General features: G+C 38.3%; 2 protein-coding genes across 2 annotated transcripts in view; both read left to right on the plus strand.

Moving 5' to 3' along the window:
• The window catches only part of tbck (TBC1 domain containing kinase), a 41,575-nt gene extending 39,857 nt beyond the window's left edge, over positions 1–1,718 (plus strand). The window contains exon 26 of the mRNA XM_080520676.1: positions 1,362–1,718. Within this exon, the coding sequence (XP_080376802.1) occupies positions 1,362–1,472 (111 nt within the window). The 3' untranslated portion in view covers positions 1,473–1,718. The remainder of the gene's footprint in view (positions 1–1,361) is intronic.
• Positions 1,719–2,363: 645 nt separating this feature from the next.
• On the plus strand, positions 2,364–10,252 carry LOC308128680 (arachidonate 12-lipoxygenase, 12R-type-like; the record flags this gene model as incomplete). Its single annotated transcript, XM_080494334.1, has 14 exons — positions 2,364–2,516; positions 2,752–2,956; positions 3,114–3,195; positions 4,568–4,690; positions 4,791–4,894; positions 5,313–5,479; positions 5,663–5,806; positions 6,427–6,630; positions 6,881–6,967; positions 7,038–7,207; positions 8,731–8,852; positions 8,971–9,071; positions 9,385–9,555; positions 9,728–10,252. 14 exons carry the CDS (start codon positions 2,364–2,366, stop codon positions 9,905–9,907), a joined length of 2,013 nt encoding a protein of 670 aa, XP_080350460.1. The 3' UTR covers positions 9,908–10,252.
• Positions 10,253–16,025: the final 5,773 nt, after the last annotated feature.

The raw sequence follows: 16,025 nt of genomic DNA on the forward strand, positions 1-16,025 counted from the left end.
TGAGGAAAAGTTGGTCAGCTCCACGTTATATCCAAGTAAGAAAAAAAAAGAATATTAATGAATGGTTAATGTTTGAATATTTAAAAAGGAAGTGGAGACGTTGAAAATTTGCAATAAAAGACAGTATCTACAACATAATAAATAAAGATACAAACAAACAGAACAGAGAAAAGTCAGAGAGAGAAAATTTACATATTTGGAGTATTTTAAATGGATTTAACAGGTAAATTGTGTCTGACTTGGTCGGACTAGCAATGGTAAACAGTTTCATTGCTGAGAGTATAACAGACCTATTTTAACACTCCTCCTAAATATAAATACTTCATTACTTGTTTAGTCGGATAATCTTAGTATCAAAAGTAACGGTACTTAAAAATGTCAGCACTAATTAAAGTAATTGGATGAAAAAATCTACAGGTTAATAAGCGTTCAAAATGAAAAGCGGCAGTTCTATGGCCAAGTCCCCTCAAATGTTTATTTAAATTTGCGTATGTACTAAAGTATGTGCACTAGAAATTACAAATGCATGCATACATGTATACGTAAATCTATAGAAGCATCTATTGCTTCTATAAATCTATTGCTTTATCATGTCGGAGCCTGGTATTGTATTCTGTAAAAGTTATCGCTTTTTTTAAACAAAAGTTTCAGTATTTATATTCACTATTTGTTTTTGCAAAACATAACTGCCAGCATCATGCAATTTCCTGGTAATACCAGTCTATTACTTATGCAAGAGTCAAGATATCCCCCATGATTTTGAATAGTGATCCGTTACCAAACATCTGAGAAAGAGCCTAACAAACATTTCAATGGATATAGAATTTATTGCATCTTTGATCAAATTCAACGCTTTGAGGGTAAATTCTATGACTCAACTGAAGTTCAGTCATCGGTCGTGTTGAGTTGCCTTAGTCACTGTTGTTTATAATTCTGTAATTGTTACAGAAACATATGTTACATAATCAGTTTTTGACAGTCAATGCGGATTTCTCGACATGGGTCAAAGGAAAGAAACGAAAAGGCTCATTTTGTTGAATCTACGCCTGCAAAACATCTCCTGACATCACTTGAGGGTTTCTGCCCTGGTTCAGACTTCCCTCTGACGGGAGAATATCATATCACAATTGTTGCACCCAAAAAAAAAAAAATTTCCTGATTGCTTAAACAAATATTGCATAACAGTGTAATTTCTGATATTTGACATTTGCAAGCGCTCTGGGAGCTAAATCAGGATACGATGCTATGCAGTTGATGTTATTTGAATTGACGGGTTGCTGGGAGAAGTAAGCCTGCCTCCCTCTGTCTCCCTCTCTCTTTCTCCCTCTCTCTCAATTCCTCTATTTTCTCTCTCTTCCCAGTTTGCTGCACACCTCGTGAAGGTGAATTTTCCTCGTGTTTGCATCCTGGATGGAGGGATCAACAAGCTGAAGCCCACTGGACTCCTGACGGTGCCTTCCCCTCAGATTTAACCTTGTTCATGAACTTCTAAAACCACACAAGAGAAGTGGAAAGACTGGATTTTAAACTGGATTAAAACAAATCAAGAATTTTTTTTGCAATCAGGCAAATTGTTGTCAAACATTTGAGTTCTCATTCCAGTTTGTTTTCACAAACCATGTTATTTTTTTATTTGCCTGTTTGTTTGTATTTTGAATCATGAGATCTCTGTAGCAGAACTTATTTGCAGTATTAGCCTTACACTGGAAAAATAAACAGCTGCCTGTGACCAACATGTTTATGTGAAAAACAAAAAAAAATTAAAAATATATATATATCAGTGATTTCTGCAGTTTTGTGATTCTATTCTGGCTGTTGATTTGTTTGAATGTCACAGAATTATCTCTGTTTCTACACACACAGCTTCATATTTGGGTTTCTCCTATGCCTCAATTTGAAAGTGAAAGGGTATTTTGTATGTAGTCGCATTTTATTTTTGTTGGGTTTTTTGTTTGTTTGTTTCATAGTAGGGTGACGGTTTGATATTTATTAAATGAAATAGCTCCACCATAGAATATTGTTTTTGCTATTGTATTCTTGAGATATTGTTTAATTCTTATTCACCAAAGTCCTTCTCCTGAAAAGGGCGTTGGCCTCCTCCTGCACTGAGGCTGTGCACTCCCACGTAAAAGGAAATCAAGAAGCTACTTTTTTTTTCTTCAACAGAGCAGTTCTATATGTGATCTTCTCACTATCAGAGGTAAGAGATTTTGTCTTGTCTTTTTGAGACTGATAATTTAGGAACATTTAGGTACTCATCCTTAACAAGATTTTACTTGACTTTATTGATTAAATGACAGTAAACTTCACTCCTTTTAAGAAAAGTTATTATCTCCCTGTCAGGATTCTTTACAGCAGTGAAAATGGTGAATTATGAAGTGATTCTGTACACTTCCAATCTTGCGGGTGCTGGCACTATGAACAAAGTCTTCATTAAGCTGGTGGGCACAGAGGGGGAGAGTAAAAAACAGTGGCTCATCAGCTTGAAAAGTGCTTCCGACATCATCAGAGGAGCAGTAAGTGTGTTTGAATTTATTGCATTAAAAAAAAAAAAAAAAAAAACTCCAGATTAGCAGCTCTGTAGGGTTGCGCCATATGGACCCATAAAATACACAAGACAAGTGCATTTTGTTCAGGAGCTAACTTTTTGCTGATGCATTTATTTATCACTACATTGCACAAATTATTATAGATAAGTTCTGAGTGAAAAAGTACATTTGATAGCAATTTCTATTTAAACTTTTACTTTAGGCGCCAGGGTTTTCTGTGTGCTGCCCTACCTCCATTGGAAAGCTGGTGTTGATTGAGTTGGAAAAACACCGTCTCCCGCTGTTACCAGAAGATTCATGGTTCCCCGCTAAGGTGGAAGTGAAATCCCCCGAGGGAGACACCTACACTTTTCCCATCTATCGCTGGATCACTGACAGCAAGGTGCAGCGTTTCAGAGAGGGAACAGGTTTGTCAAAATGTCCTTGTCTGACATGAAATGTGCTTCTTGCCAACCACAAACAAACAAAGACAGCTTCTTCAAAAATAGACTCGAGATAATTCATCCCAACACAACACTGTCAACTTTTTAAAGCTTGTTGGTATTCCTCTTTCATTTCTGTAAGCTCTCACAGTCCTTGAAGACAATCACCATCTTGGCAGGTACAGCCGGCAGCAGGAGCTTAAACTGCGAGAGGAAGACTATCGGTGAGAGATCACACTTTGTACACAAGAGGCATGCGAAACCTCCTCCCCTTTTGTTTGAATGTGCAATCACCAGCCACGACAATATTAAATGCACCCTGTTTATACAGGCTGGCTGCTTTTGAGCCTTCATAGTTGCCTTCATTCTTTTTCCTTTTTGGGGGGATTCAGTAAGGTAGGAACATTCTTTAGCTTTGAAAACATCCCTCAGACAATTTAAATCGACATCATAGCTTCACTCGGTTGCTGCAGGTTTGCTGCACAACAGTGATGCGGTTCTTTCGCTCTGCCACATACCGGAGGTTCCTTATCAGATTGAGATCTGGTGAATGTGGATCCTGAGTGAGGGGAACTTGTGCTCTGCAAAACAGCTTGAGATCATCTGAGGTTTGTGCGGCATGATCCTGCTGGAAGGAATTAAAGTGGGTGCACTTCAGTCATAAAGTCATGTACTTGTCAGACACAGGGAGATTGTCAAGTTTGAGCATTACACCAAATGTCCCGTCATGTGTCCCGTGCCATCTTACCACCTTCAATGTCCGACTGTCATCTAAATGTACCAGCAGAAACTATGTTTCATCGGACCATGCAACATTTTCTAACCTTTTCTTTCCCTCCTAACCAATGAGGATCTATAGCTGATTTTTTGTTTGTTTTTAGTAACGCAAAATGTGGTTTTCTGCAGCTGTGGCCCCTTTGTTTCAGGCTGTATGTCCATTCAGTGATGAACCATAGCATTATTGTAACGCCACTACTGCATGCAGTAATGTACTAACAACTAATTATTATTATGGAATTCAAAATGCATTTGCAATTTCTGATTGTCCCCCTCGCTAGTTAATTTTGTCATACATTAAACTTGTTGGCTCTGCCTCCTCTTGTCCTGCTATCTGTGTATTGAAGCTTTTATTCTAACATTTCCAGTCTCCTGTTCGCTTGAGAAATGCTTTATTACTCCGAAAATCATCGAGCCCTCCAGAGAGCGACATGAAAGATATGCGCCTGGAACGTCTTTCCAAACTATGATGTATTTACACCATTAAAACAGAGGGGAGCTTACTTTTGTTGATCTCAGCTGTTTTGTTGCTGCCTTTTCTCGTTGACGTAGTTTATAATTCCAATTCTGTCAAGAAGAGGTGTTGTGGCAAGTTTTCATGACTGAAAGAAACTGTATCCCCCTTAAAATAGTGCTGTAGAGCTTGCAGACTTAAATAATGACTGATTAACTTAAACAAATCAAAACTATGTGGCACATTACCATATGACTTATGTTCGTTTACTCGAGATGTATTGATTTAGATTGCACTGCAGATACATTGCTATTTGAAAGGTTCCTTCACCACTTCACCAACTGTTTTTCCTATTATTTGTCAAGCTGGAATGTGTATGCTGAGGGACTGCCCCACACCATGAAGGCAGATAGCAGTCTTTCACTGCCGTGTGAGGTTCGCTTTTCCTTCACCAAGTCTACAGAGTTTCTCTACACGGCATCAACAGGGTTAAGTCCTCAAACTCAATCGAGTATCTGTCTTGCTGTGAACTTATTTACCTATAGAAATAATGTCAAATCATGTTGACATCATTGTGTTGTGCTTTAGACTGACGAAGCTGAAACTGATGGGACTGTCCAACTGTAAGAAGGCGTGGACTAACATAGATGACATCAGTCGGGTGTTTTGCTCCAAAAATACCAAAATATCAGGTACAGTAATATCATGTCATGTTAATGGAGTACTGAATATTACATGCATATTTGCTGTGTGTCTTACAAAAAACAAGTCTATGATTATTTGTATTTAAACAGTAGATGTTATGTCAGCCGTCCCCTTGACTGAAAAGCATTCTCCCTGTTCGTCCTGTCGCCCAGTCCTTCTCGATTTCTTAGAATCTGAGAGACAGTGAGGTGGAAAAGCTGTTTAATGGAAAATGTTACACATTGACCCTTTATCTGATTCAGTTTTGTGCAAGTTAAAGCATGTCTAACCATGTCTCTCAATTGATGAGTAGATTAATCATAATTTATTGGTGAATATTTCCTCAAGGTGTCAGTGTTCATTTAGTTGCCATGTGTTCAAGAGACTGCCCATCCATACATCCATCCATCCATTTTTTTTTTTCAGAATATGTCAAAGAACACTGGACTGAGGACACATTTTTTGGCTACCAATTTCTTAACGGTGTCAACCCCATGCTGATCCGACGGTGTGAAGCCCTGCCCAGTAATTTTCCTGTCACTGATGAAATGGTCTTCCTCTCCGGCCAGTGCAGTTTCGCACATGAAATGAAGGTAACTGTTCCATGATTGAAACTTTGCATGTATTTTGTTTAATTAAGTAACAGAAATTATTGCACTTATATGGTATTTTTGTGATTGGAATACTCAGATGGATGCCTACTGGTCATATTGTTTTGTTGTTGTTTTTGTTGCTGTTGTTGTTGTTGTTTTTATCGTCACTGAAATTTCTAACAGAATGGAAACCTATTCCTGTGTGACTACAAACAACTGGATGGCTTGCCAACAAACACTATCAATGGGAAGAAGCAGTACTTGACGGCTCCTCTGGTTCTGCTCCACAAAACTCCTGATGACAAGATGAAGCCGATTGCAATCCAGGTGAAATGAGAACACAATAATTGCAATACTGAAGCTGTATTTCAAAGTATTGATTAAGTCAGCTATTACTCAGTCTGATAAACGTAGGGTCCCTGTGAATGGATGAATTCATCTCTTTGAATGTGCCCTCAAGAAAGACATTGCTCGATGTTACCAGTGACGGATCTAGATTGCAGATTTCAAATCTTTCTGTGAGACAAAGACATAAGGTTTGTTTGTTTCTCAATGATTTTCTAGTTATTGATATAAGTGCTATGCTATCCATTTTATAACAAACAACCGAGGGCCAGGATTTGTGGTTTGTAAACAGACAGGCACTGAAAGGCATGTGTACATAGAATGTTAAAACCACACCAATGAAGTGCAAATATATGAAGAGCATGGACTTTGGTCAAACACATGAAAAGAAAAGTTTTAATATTTTTAGGGAAGTACTGAAGTTCATTTCGTGCTCCGATGGGAGTCTGCAAAAATCCCCCAGTAAGGCATCAGCAGAGTATTCATCTGAGACTAACCTGCAAAGGAACAACAAACCTGTCTTAAGTCGGGAAACAAACAACTCTCAGCATTATTGACCGGCACTCATAATGAAGCCACGTGTCCCTTTCTTCCTCCTGCAGCTAAACCAGACTCCAGCAGATGACAACCCAATCTTTCTTCCCACTGATTCAGAGTACGACTGGCTGATGGCAAAGATTTTCGTGCGAAGTGCAGATTTCAATGAGCACCAAATGAATGCTCATCTGCTGCGTACTCACCTGCTGGCAGAAGTATTTGCAGTGGCACTGTTGCGCAACATGCCCATGGTTCATCCCCTGTACAAGGTAACTGGTGGAGACAAGGCGTGGTGTTTGTTTTGCATATATGTAGAAGTATTTTACACAACTCCATGATGTAGATGGATTAAGATTGCAACCATTCGGTATAGTAATATTTCATGTGTGGGAAGGAAACAATCTGCACACATAAACCAAATACAACAGAATATCTTGCGAATCAAATGCAATGTGAAGTAACGAATAAACATAATAACAAGTAGCGGTGGTACTAACACAGTTTCTCTGTTTTGCCCAGCTTCTTGTGCCTCACACTCGCTACACGTTACAGATCAACCACTTGGCTCGAGCTCTCCTAATATCCGAGACAGGAGTTTTCAGTCAGGTATGAAGTGTCCACCACACAGTCGTCCGAATCTTTAGTGTTCTTCATTCGAATGTGGATTGTTCTCTAGTTTGCAGCTTCTGGTGGAGAGGGTATGTTCACCATCCTGAAGAGATCTCTGTCCTCCATGACCTACACTTCTCTGTGTATACCAGACGACATAGCTGAGCGTGGACTGGAGAATGTGCCAAACTTCTACTACAGAGATGATGGACTCAAAGTTTGGGACATCATTCACAGGTACTATACGCTGTTCTGTATGATGTCTTCAACTAATTTAATACTGATATAAAAATCTTTTTTTTTTTTTTTTTAACTTGTCTTCCCTGTACTGAGTAATATTGTAGGGGGCATAGTGTAAAATTTAAGTCGTGCCTCTGTTGTTCATTGGGTGACAGTGTTGAGTTACTTTATTGCCAGTCTGTCCTTCCCCTGCCTTTCAGAGTGTTGGGCTCTTTGGCTCTAGCTGATTTGTTTGTGATTTTCAAAATGGAGTCCAGAGGATATATGGTGTGTTACTCCTTATCAAGTAGACGGCACCACTAGATGGGAACCATTACCTTCAGCCAATGTGTAATCTATTTTTCCTCGTGTTTCTTTGAGTGACTGAATACACCACCGTGAGGTACAAACATGTATTGCAAGAGTAAACTGGCTAAGGCAAATTGGATGATTAGCTGACAGAGGTCATGGTAAAATGAAATTTTAATAGCTAAAACGTGATTTGCTTTGATGAGTCGCATATGAATTCATCCATCCATCCCTCCATCTATCCAGCCATCCAGACAGCAATGGATTTCGATAATAAGCTTTATCATCTTAGTTCTACTTATATTAATTTATTACACTTCGTCATATTGAAGAGCCAATCTGTTGCCTATTTAATATCTTCAATACTTTTAAGTGGAGTGAAAGTTGAATTTTGGCACTACTCATCACGAGCCACCGATGTTTACAACTGTCATTTACAGCCGACGAAGGCTGTGTTACACTATAAACTCAAGTCAGGCTCATTACTGCACTGAGAATGACATTAAATTAATGCTGAGGATATGATGCATCTTTCTTGCACGCAGAGTGCCTTTTATATAGGCGATTACACAGAATTGCTTTCATAACATAAAAAGAATAAGTAGCCATAATCTTTTAGCTGGATTTTTTCCCCCCTGTTATATAACAGAACAGTTTTCTTCACTTAACTTTTTTGAAAAGTTGATAGATTTATGTGTGACTGTGTTTTTCTTATTCAAACCCAAAAGGTACCATCCCTGTTCTTTTCCCTCTCAGCCCCCGTCATCCAGTCCTTCCTATTCTGCTCCTTGCTAATATTTTCTTTGCTTCACTTCCTTCATTTCCTTTTATTGAAATCTCTCCTGGACAATTTATGATCTAATGTGCTGTTTGGTCTTTCGTATCGCAGAAAGAGGCACTCCTGGATGTTTTGCTGCTCTTAATGGTGGTTTCCAACTCAGGCATTGGAAGGGAACATTATTAAGTGTGCCAGAGTGAAGCCAATGTCATTTAAAAGGAGTATATTGACTTTATTAAATCCTATTGTCATGTTCGGTTTTGTTGACAATGTTTGACAGATTGTGAAATCATGCATGTACAGTAAAGTAGATTATAAATACTCCATAAGTACTCCTTTTCCTGTAATCTATCTATTTCATCATCACACTGTGAACCCTGCTTGAGTATTTGAATGAAAATATGCCATGCCAGTTGGTTTGTATTTTACAAACTGTATAACCATGTTTTGAAAGGTTTGTGCAGGGAATACTTGGCCACTACTACAAGGACGACTGTGCAGTTGAGCAGGACTCTGAGTTGCAGAAGTGGATTTCTGACATCTTTGAACACGGATTTCTTTCCCAAGAATGTACAGGTGAGCTTTGGAAACATTTTGTTAGGGCGGACATTTATGTGCTTTTGGTATTGTACGAGAGTGCAAGTTTGAATCAAAAGGGAATTTTGTCACTCATTTTCTTATTTCTACTTGAAAGGAATCCCCCAGAGATTAACCACAGTGGCTGAGCTGGTCAAGTTTGCAACCATGGTGATCTTCACTTGCTCGGCCCAGCACTCGGCCGTAAACACCGGACAGGTGAATCATTGTAGTTTCAGAAGAAATGCTTTTCATTATGTATAATACTCTGATATTGGTTTGATAGTTTTCCCTAGGGTACAATCTTTCTGGTCCAATTTGAGAGCTGTTGGGCTTCATAAAGCCCAAACAATATTGTGAATAAAAACACTCCCGCTAAACATTAGATTTTTTTTAGTTTCTGTTTTTATAACTGCTACGAAATTGCAGTTAAACACAGCAGCTAAAAGCAAATCATCACACACTGTAAACAGAAGGCTATGTGCTTCGAAAGCATCCATTAAAACGCACATTACCGATGCATTCATTGCAGTATGACTACGGCGGCTGGATGCCCAACACTCCCATATCACTGCAACGTCCACCGCCCACCAAAAAGGGAACAGCGAGCAAGGCCACGATGCTGCAGACGCTTCCTGATGTCAACACAACCGTGCAGGGCATGTCCACCTTGTGGCTGCTCAGCAAGCAGTCCAGTGACTTTGTAAGTGTTAAAGACCCTGTTAAAAAACGTTAAAAAAAAGCCATGAACGTTCAAATTGTGGCAATGTTTTAGTTGCAAGGAATTTTCTCCTGCTATCATACAAATCTGCATGAGTCTATGTTGATTAATATTTAAAATCAAAAGCTGAATGTGTGCACACGTATCTCATCAGGTGGCTTTCGGACAGTACCCAGAGGATCACTTCTGTGAGGAGATTCCTATCAAGCTGATAAAGGACTTTCAGGGAGACCTCGAGGTGTTGACTGCGGTCATCAGAAACAGAAACAGGGGTTTGGAAGTGCCGTACACATACATGGATCCAGCAGAGGTAGAAAACAGTGTGGCCATTTGAATAATAAAGGTGAAGGCAAATTCATCTTCAGGAGCAAGGGTTAAAAATCAATGATTCCATTTTAATATTATTCCAGGTCATACTGGGTCACATAATTGCCCTAAATCATCTCAGTCAAGCCATAAGTATATTTTGTTCAGGGGAACTCAGTATAAAACACAACATGTGATGTTGTTGCGTTGGAAAGTATTTTTTGAATGGAATTTGATGGAGCTGTGTGTGCCTGTGCATTTTGTTTGTTGGGCTGGTGAGCTAATTCTTTTGAAAACTGAATCTTGCTTGTACAGAGTCATATTTCCTTTTTTTGTACAGTATTTTTTTTATTACAACAAAATGAGAATTTCTTCATGGGTGATGTTTTCTGCTCTTGGATAAACATTTTAGCAGACAATTGTTTGTGTTATTCAGCTTCATTCTGATGCCATCCTATGGAATCATCCCATATAAAACTGTGTTTATGTTAGTAGAACCAAGACAATCATTTTCTAGTATTTATAAGAAACTGCAGAATTTAATTGCATGATTGTCAACATTATATTTTTTTAGGCCAATCTGTGCTTTGGTGATTTTTTCTGTGGTGATATAGTTTCTTTTTATAAAACTGCACATTTTAAATTTGTATTCAATTATAAGCCGTCCATCATGTGTTCTCATTAAGCTGGTGGCTGAAAATAGGATGAGTCATCTCACAAAACCATAAGCATTAAAGAGACCGTCAGTTTCTACCTGTCATAATATAATCTGGATTATCCCTGGATTTTACACCTACTGTTGAAATTAATGACATATTATTGAGATATTGCACAATAAAGGGGAATATTTAGGCTCAAAGAAATACATATTTTGTGTGGATTTGATGAGCCTTAATGCTCATATGTTAAAGAAGTTTCCTTACCACACATCATAGAATGTCTTTATAAGGGAAAAGGAGCAAAGATGATTCAACATTCTGCACAATTCCTCGAACATTGAACGTTTTAAATTGCCATGAGGCTAAATTATTTAAAGAAATGTTTTAAACCCATTAAACATCCAATTTATCATGTTCATTTTGTTTTTTCCTCACAATTTGATTGCTGATTTTAAAATGGTCTTCCGCCTCCCAAATTTTAAAATTACTAAAGTGATGTTGAAATACAAAATTGAACTTGTTAATACTGTCTTGAAATGGAAACGTACAATGTGACTTTTTGAATCAGTTTCACTCCCTTATAACTTGTAGTTTTTTGTATCCTGTCCTGCAACAGCTTCACTTTACTTAATTTCCGCATCCATACATTTCTGCAAACATATTTGTCTGAAACATAAAAAGTCTCTTTTTTCAGGATGAACAGTTGAATTTGAATCGAGCTCTTAAATTAACAGCAGAATAGACGAGGAAGAAGTCGATGTGTTTCATCCATGTGAATGAGGCCTTTGTGGTTCTTCGCCAAATGAGACTCTTAAAAAAGCTAAATCACGACACCACCTCTGTACCTCAAAGCACCACTCCAGGTTCAAAGAACATTTGTGCTACTGCAGGCTGTGCGACTGCACACATGGAGCACAACACTCACCTTTTCGAATAGTTTACATTTATTTTCTGACTGTGACCTTCCTTCCTTTGGAAAGCTGGTGCAGATTGAGGTTGAAAAAATGCTTCCCTGCAGCTTCCACAGGACTCGTGGTTTCTCTGTAAGGTGAAAATGAAGTCTCCAGAGGGAAGATGTGGAACTTTCCTCCTGAAGAACCGGTTTCTGGATGTGCACATGACTATTATGCCATCAATGTCTCTCCCCTTTTCCCCCACCAAACAAAGAAAGTGAACAGACCAATTTTTATAACATCAAAACTTCTCAGCTCTGAGAGTCCTTGATCAAAAGTACAGTGGAGAGAAGCTGATTTTGCTCAGATTGAGGCAAGAGCAGTGTTTGTGATGATTGTGTCTGTGACACATCACCCTTTATACATTTATCCTAATATTGCTACAAGACCAGAATATTGACCTACTGTTCACCCAATGCGCATAACGTTATGCATTGAATATTGCTGATTAACTCTCAAGAGATTGTTTGGTGGAATATATTAGGGAGCAAGGAAACATTCATCAGTATCTATCAAAAGTGGTAACAGGACAGGAAAGCCAACCCACAGCGTGGCAAATTCCTGCAAGGCTGGTAAAGTTCACAACTCACAAGTTATGGTTGTTGAAATACAAACAAAATTAAGCAGGAGCGCATTGGATTCGGGCTGATCGGAATATTTCTATCATTTTTGGATGCAGAAAAAAAGCATACATGTTTTATTTGTAAACTGTGAATGAGAAATGTTGTTCATGCAGCTGAAAGTATTCAACAAATTTCCACAAATGCGAAAAGCCACTGTACAACTACTACTAAAAGTATAAAGTCTCCCAGGTAAAGAAGCACAATATGTGTTTGTCTATTGGACACAACAGTCTGTGTTAATGGATTACATTACATATTCTTTTATAGCACCATCATGTGGACTTGTTCTATAATAATCCGTTAGGAACTGTCACAAGTATGGTAAGCACACCCTATTAGAGTTAATTGTCTTCCCCATGTTGCACTGTCCAGTTGTTCAATTTCCCTTGAGCACCGAAGACCAGTTTCCTCCCAGAGGAAATCGAGCAACTTGCATGGCAGCTGTCTACATTTGGAAACTGCTGAAGCCATGAAAATGTGCCGTATAAGTGAAGGCTGTTTACCACATTTTGTTTTGGACAAGGTCGAATTATTTGTATGGTAATTTACAGCATTATAATATAGATCAATGGAGACAATCACATCAGAGTGAAGGCCTTAAACGCGTGTTGTCTACTTGACATTATGTTAGTGATAACCCCCCTCACCCATTACATTTTATATACATCAATCATTTAGCAAATTAAATGTTTTTTTCCCCCATTATTCTGGGACTGGATTGAGTGATTGGAAATCTGAAAGCTCGAGCAGCCGATTCAGCCAACTCAAGTCTTCAAACAGCTTTGGGTTGTTCTCCTGCAGAAATACTCAAGTTTATTTCTGATCAAAGCTCGGCACTAAAGTCCTCTAGCGTCAGCTTTTTATTCGTACATTTTCATCAGGAAAGGCTTTCGCAGCAAATTTGAGAAAAGGATTCAAGTGAAAATTGCTCTGCAGGACAATGACCAGGATGTTTCCTCTGTACAAGATGATGAATTAAAATATAATATAATATAATATAATATAATATAATATAATATAATATAATATAATATAATATACTGTATGTATGTATGTGTGTGTTTATTTATTTATAAATGTATTCATTATTTTTTAAATGACTTGATTTGGATCTCAACAAAATGGTTTGTTTTTTGCATTGAATTCCACAGTTAAGTATTTGCTTGTGTGGGAGCCACAGTAATGTCTGTTTGGAACATTGGATCCCCCCATTCTATGGATTCTTTTATTTTGTGAATACTTTAATTGTTTACTCATTTGTAATGTTCACTACAGGCACCTTGGTTAAAGCTTTATATCCAGGCACTGTGGTTTGTTGTGCAGACAGAGTAAACAGGCACTTTGGGCAGCTAACAGACCTGTAGCTCTGACAGGGGCCTCAGGATGCACATCAGGCCAGAGCATGTGTATGGTCTGTAGGGTGCTCCTGTGTTTTGTTCCAGGTAAGTGGTGAAAATGGGAAGGTTACAGTGAGTAAGCCAGCCTCTATAAATGTGTTACAGTTCCCCATGATTATGTGGCACGTGTTGATTTCTAGTGTGAGAGGCCATGAGCAGCCAACATTGGCACGGGTGTGTGAGATAATCAAGGGTGTAAGAGTGTGAAAGTGCAAATAGATGCTGTTCAGAAATGTTATTCTTGGATGCTAGTGTTATATAGATTGCACATTATTCTGTGGACCCCAGGTGAGAGCATTTGCATTGGCTGAAGTAAACTCCTGTGTTTTATGCTACAGAAGAAAAATTGAACCATCGAACCCATGCACGCCCCAACGTCATGTACATTTCTGAATGGGTGTGCAGCATCTGTCTAAAAATAACATTTATAGATCTTAACTTGAGATTTCCTCATGTTCATTCATCTGACTATAAATGAATGAACATCAACAAATGGCCAACAGAGCAGTTTGGCTCTCAGACAGTGATGTAGTAGTGAACGCTCTCGCCACAGCCAGATGATCAAACCTTCACAAGCTGGCTTGTGGGGGGATTTCTGTGTTTTATGAAACATAAAAATTGGAAAGTAGCCAACAGAATTGCTTATCTTTTGCTGGGAAATGTTTAGTATTTGTAAATATTTCAGAGTACAGCAGCTAACAGATGCAATTGTTTTCAATTAGTGGCAGCATCTTGATTTCACAGTTTCTCTTTCCAGCTGCACACTACAAACCGACTGCACATCATTTACACCAAAAAAGCTATAATTTTCACAGATGTATGATGTTGCCAAAATATAATTCATAGGTAAAAGAAAAAAAAAAAAAGAAACAGAAGACGATTGTCATTTTTTTTTTTTATGTTAATATGTTTTGGAAAGCAGTAACCAACATGTACGTTTGTCCTGAAAGAAGACAAGAACATCACATTTTTTTTCCAAATAAGCTTTCCTCTATATATCTGTACAGTGTTCCAGGGTTGTTCCAAGAGGAGAACGCTGAGTCAATGCATACTGCCAATATCAATTGCTTTGTGACATAAACACAACTGATAGTCCTTTCCCAACGGCTCTCACTCGTTCTCATGTCTTCATTCAGCTCAAATGATTTGTCAAATATATTTGTTGGTGCTTCCACGATGCCTGCCTTTCAAAATACTGGAACTTCCAAAGCCTGGGAGAGAGAAGGGAATTCTCTGTTCTCACTTGTGTATGTATAGACCTTCGTCATAACGCGAGGCAGCTCAGGTTCTTCACATGGTGGTTCTGGTGATGATATAAGATATATGACATGCAGGAAAAATTTATTTTATGGTGATATGATGTGATTGTGGTCTTTATGTTGACCTTTAAGTGTGAGGGACTGTGAATGTGGGAGCAGAAGGAGTTATTTTGTGGCACTTATTTTCAAGTTAGTTAATTGCTCGCACTAATTTTCCTTGGTAGCCGCAGCTAAAGGGACATTTATAGAGAAGCTGATAAAAACTGAGGGAGGGCACTCTTTTTGTTTTATTGTATACTTTTGTCTGGTCGAGAATAAAAACTTAAATGGTGATGTTCACCTGCTGTATTGGCTCAGTCAATGTTAGCCATAATGTACTAAAGTACTAATAAAGGGCGGTGCCAATTGTAACTTGTAAGATAAGTGGCCTGGAATCGGGACATGTATGGTTTGTATAACTAGTCTTACAAACAGTAAATTCCTGGCACGCTATTGTGGTCATCTTGTCATATATTATCCATTTCATCACAACACTGTCAAATTCAATCTCACCCAAAAGAGCATTTTGTTTTTTGAGAAGTTCAGTTCAAAATGGAAATAAGCACTTTTAGGGGACACCTTGATATTTAGTGTACAGCAATCAATGCTGACTGCAAATCACATATATGAGCATGACCCTTGGTCTTTCTAATTCAATAGGACAGTGATGAACGTGTGACCTCCTTTAGACGGTGTGCTCATTGAACACTTATTTCCACACATTGGTTCAAAGATGGTCTGAAGGTCTTTAAAACACATTCATATGTTCACACTTCCATAAATAGCACTCCTTCTATGTAAAGCAATTATTTTATGGGTAAAGGTTTTACACTTAATCTAAAGCAGGTATGCTGGCACTCTTTCAGTATTTGGGAAAAATCAAATCACTCATTCAGCAAGTTATTTATCTTGTGCCAATTATTTAAGACACACAAGCCACTTATGTTATTTGGTCTACCTCCACACTGCATTAAACACCTCTCAGAGACTTTCAGGTTGAATTTGATAATGCTGCAAAAATTTATGTACAGCAAAATTGCCTCAAAGCAGCAATTTGTCCAAGAAAAGTGACAGAGCTGGTTTGCCCTGTTAATGGGTTATTTGTACTCGTGTATCATTTCGGGTGGCAGGTCTTCCTTCTGCTACAGTAAATCTACCGTATGTATTTTAGCTGAGTGTTTGTTTGGTGCTGCTTGGATGCTCTTTTAATGATTAT

This window comes from Blennius ocellaris (assembly GCF_963422515.1).
Source record: "Blennius ocellaris genome assembly, chromosome: 3".
In the NCBI taxonomy this organism is placed as follows: domain Eukaryota; kingdom Metazoa; phylum Chordata; class Actinopteri; order Blenniiformes; family Blenniidae; genus Blennius; species Blennius ocellaris.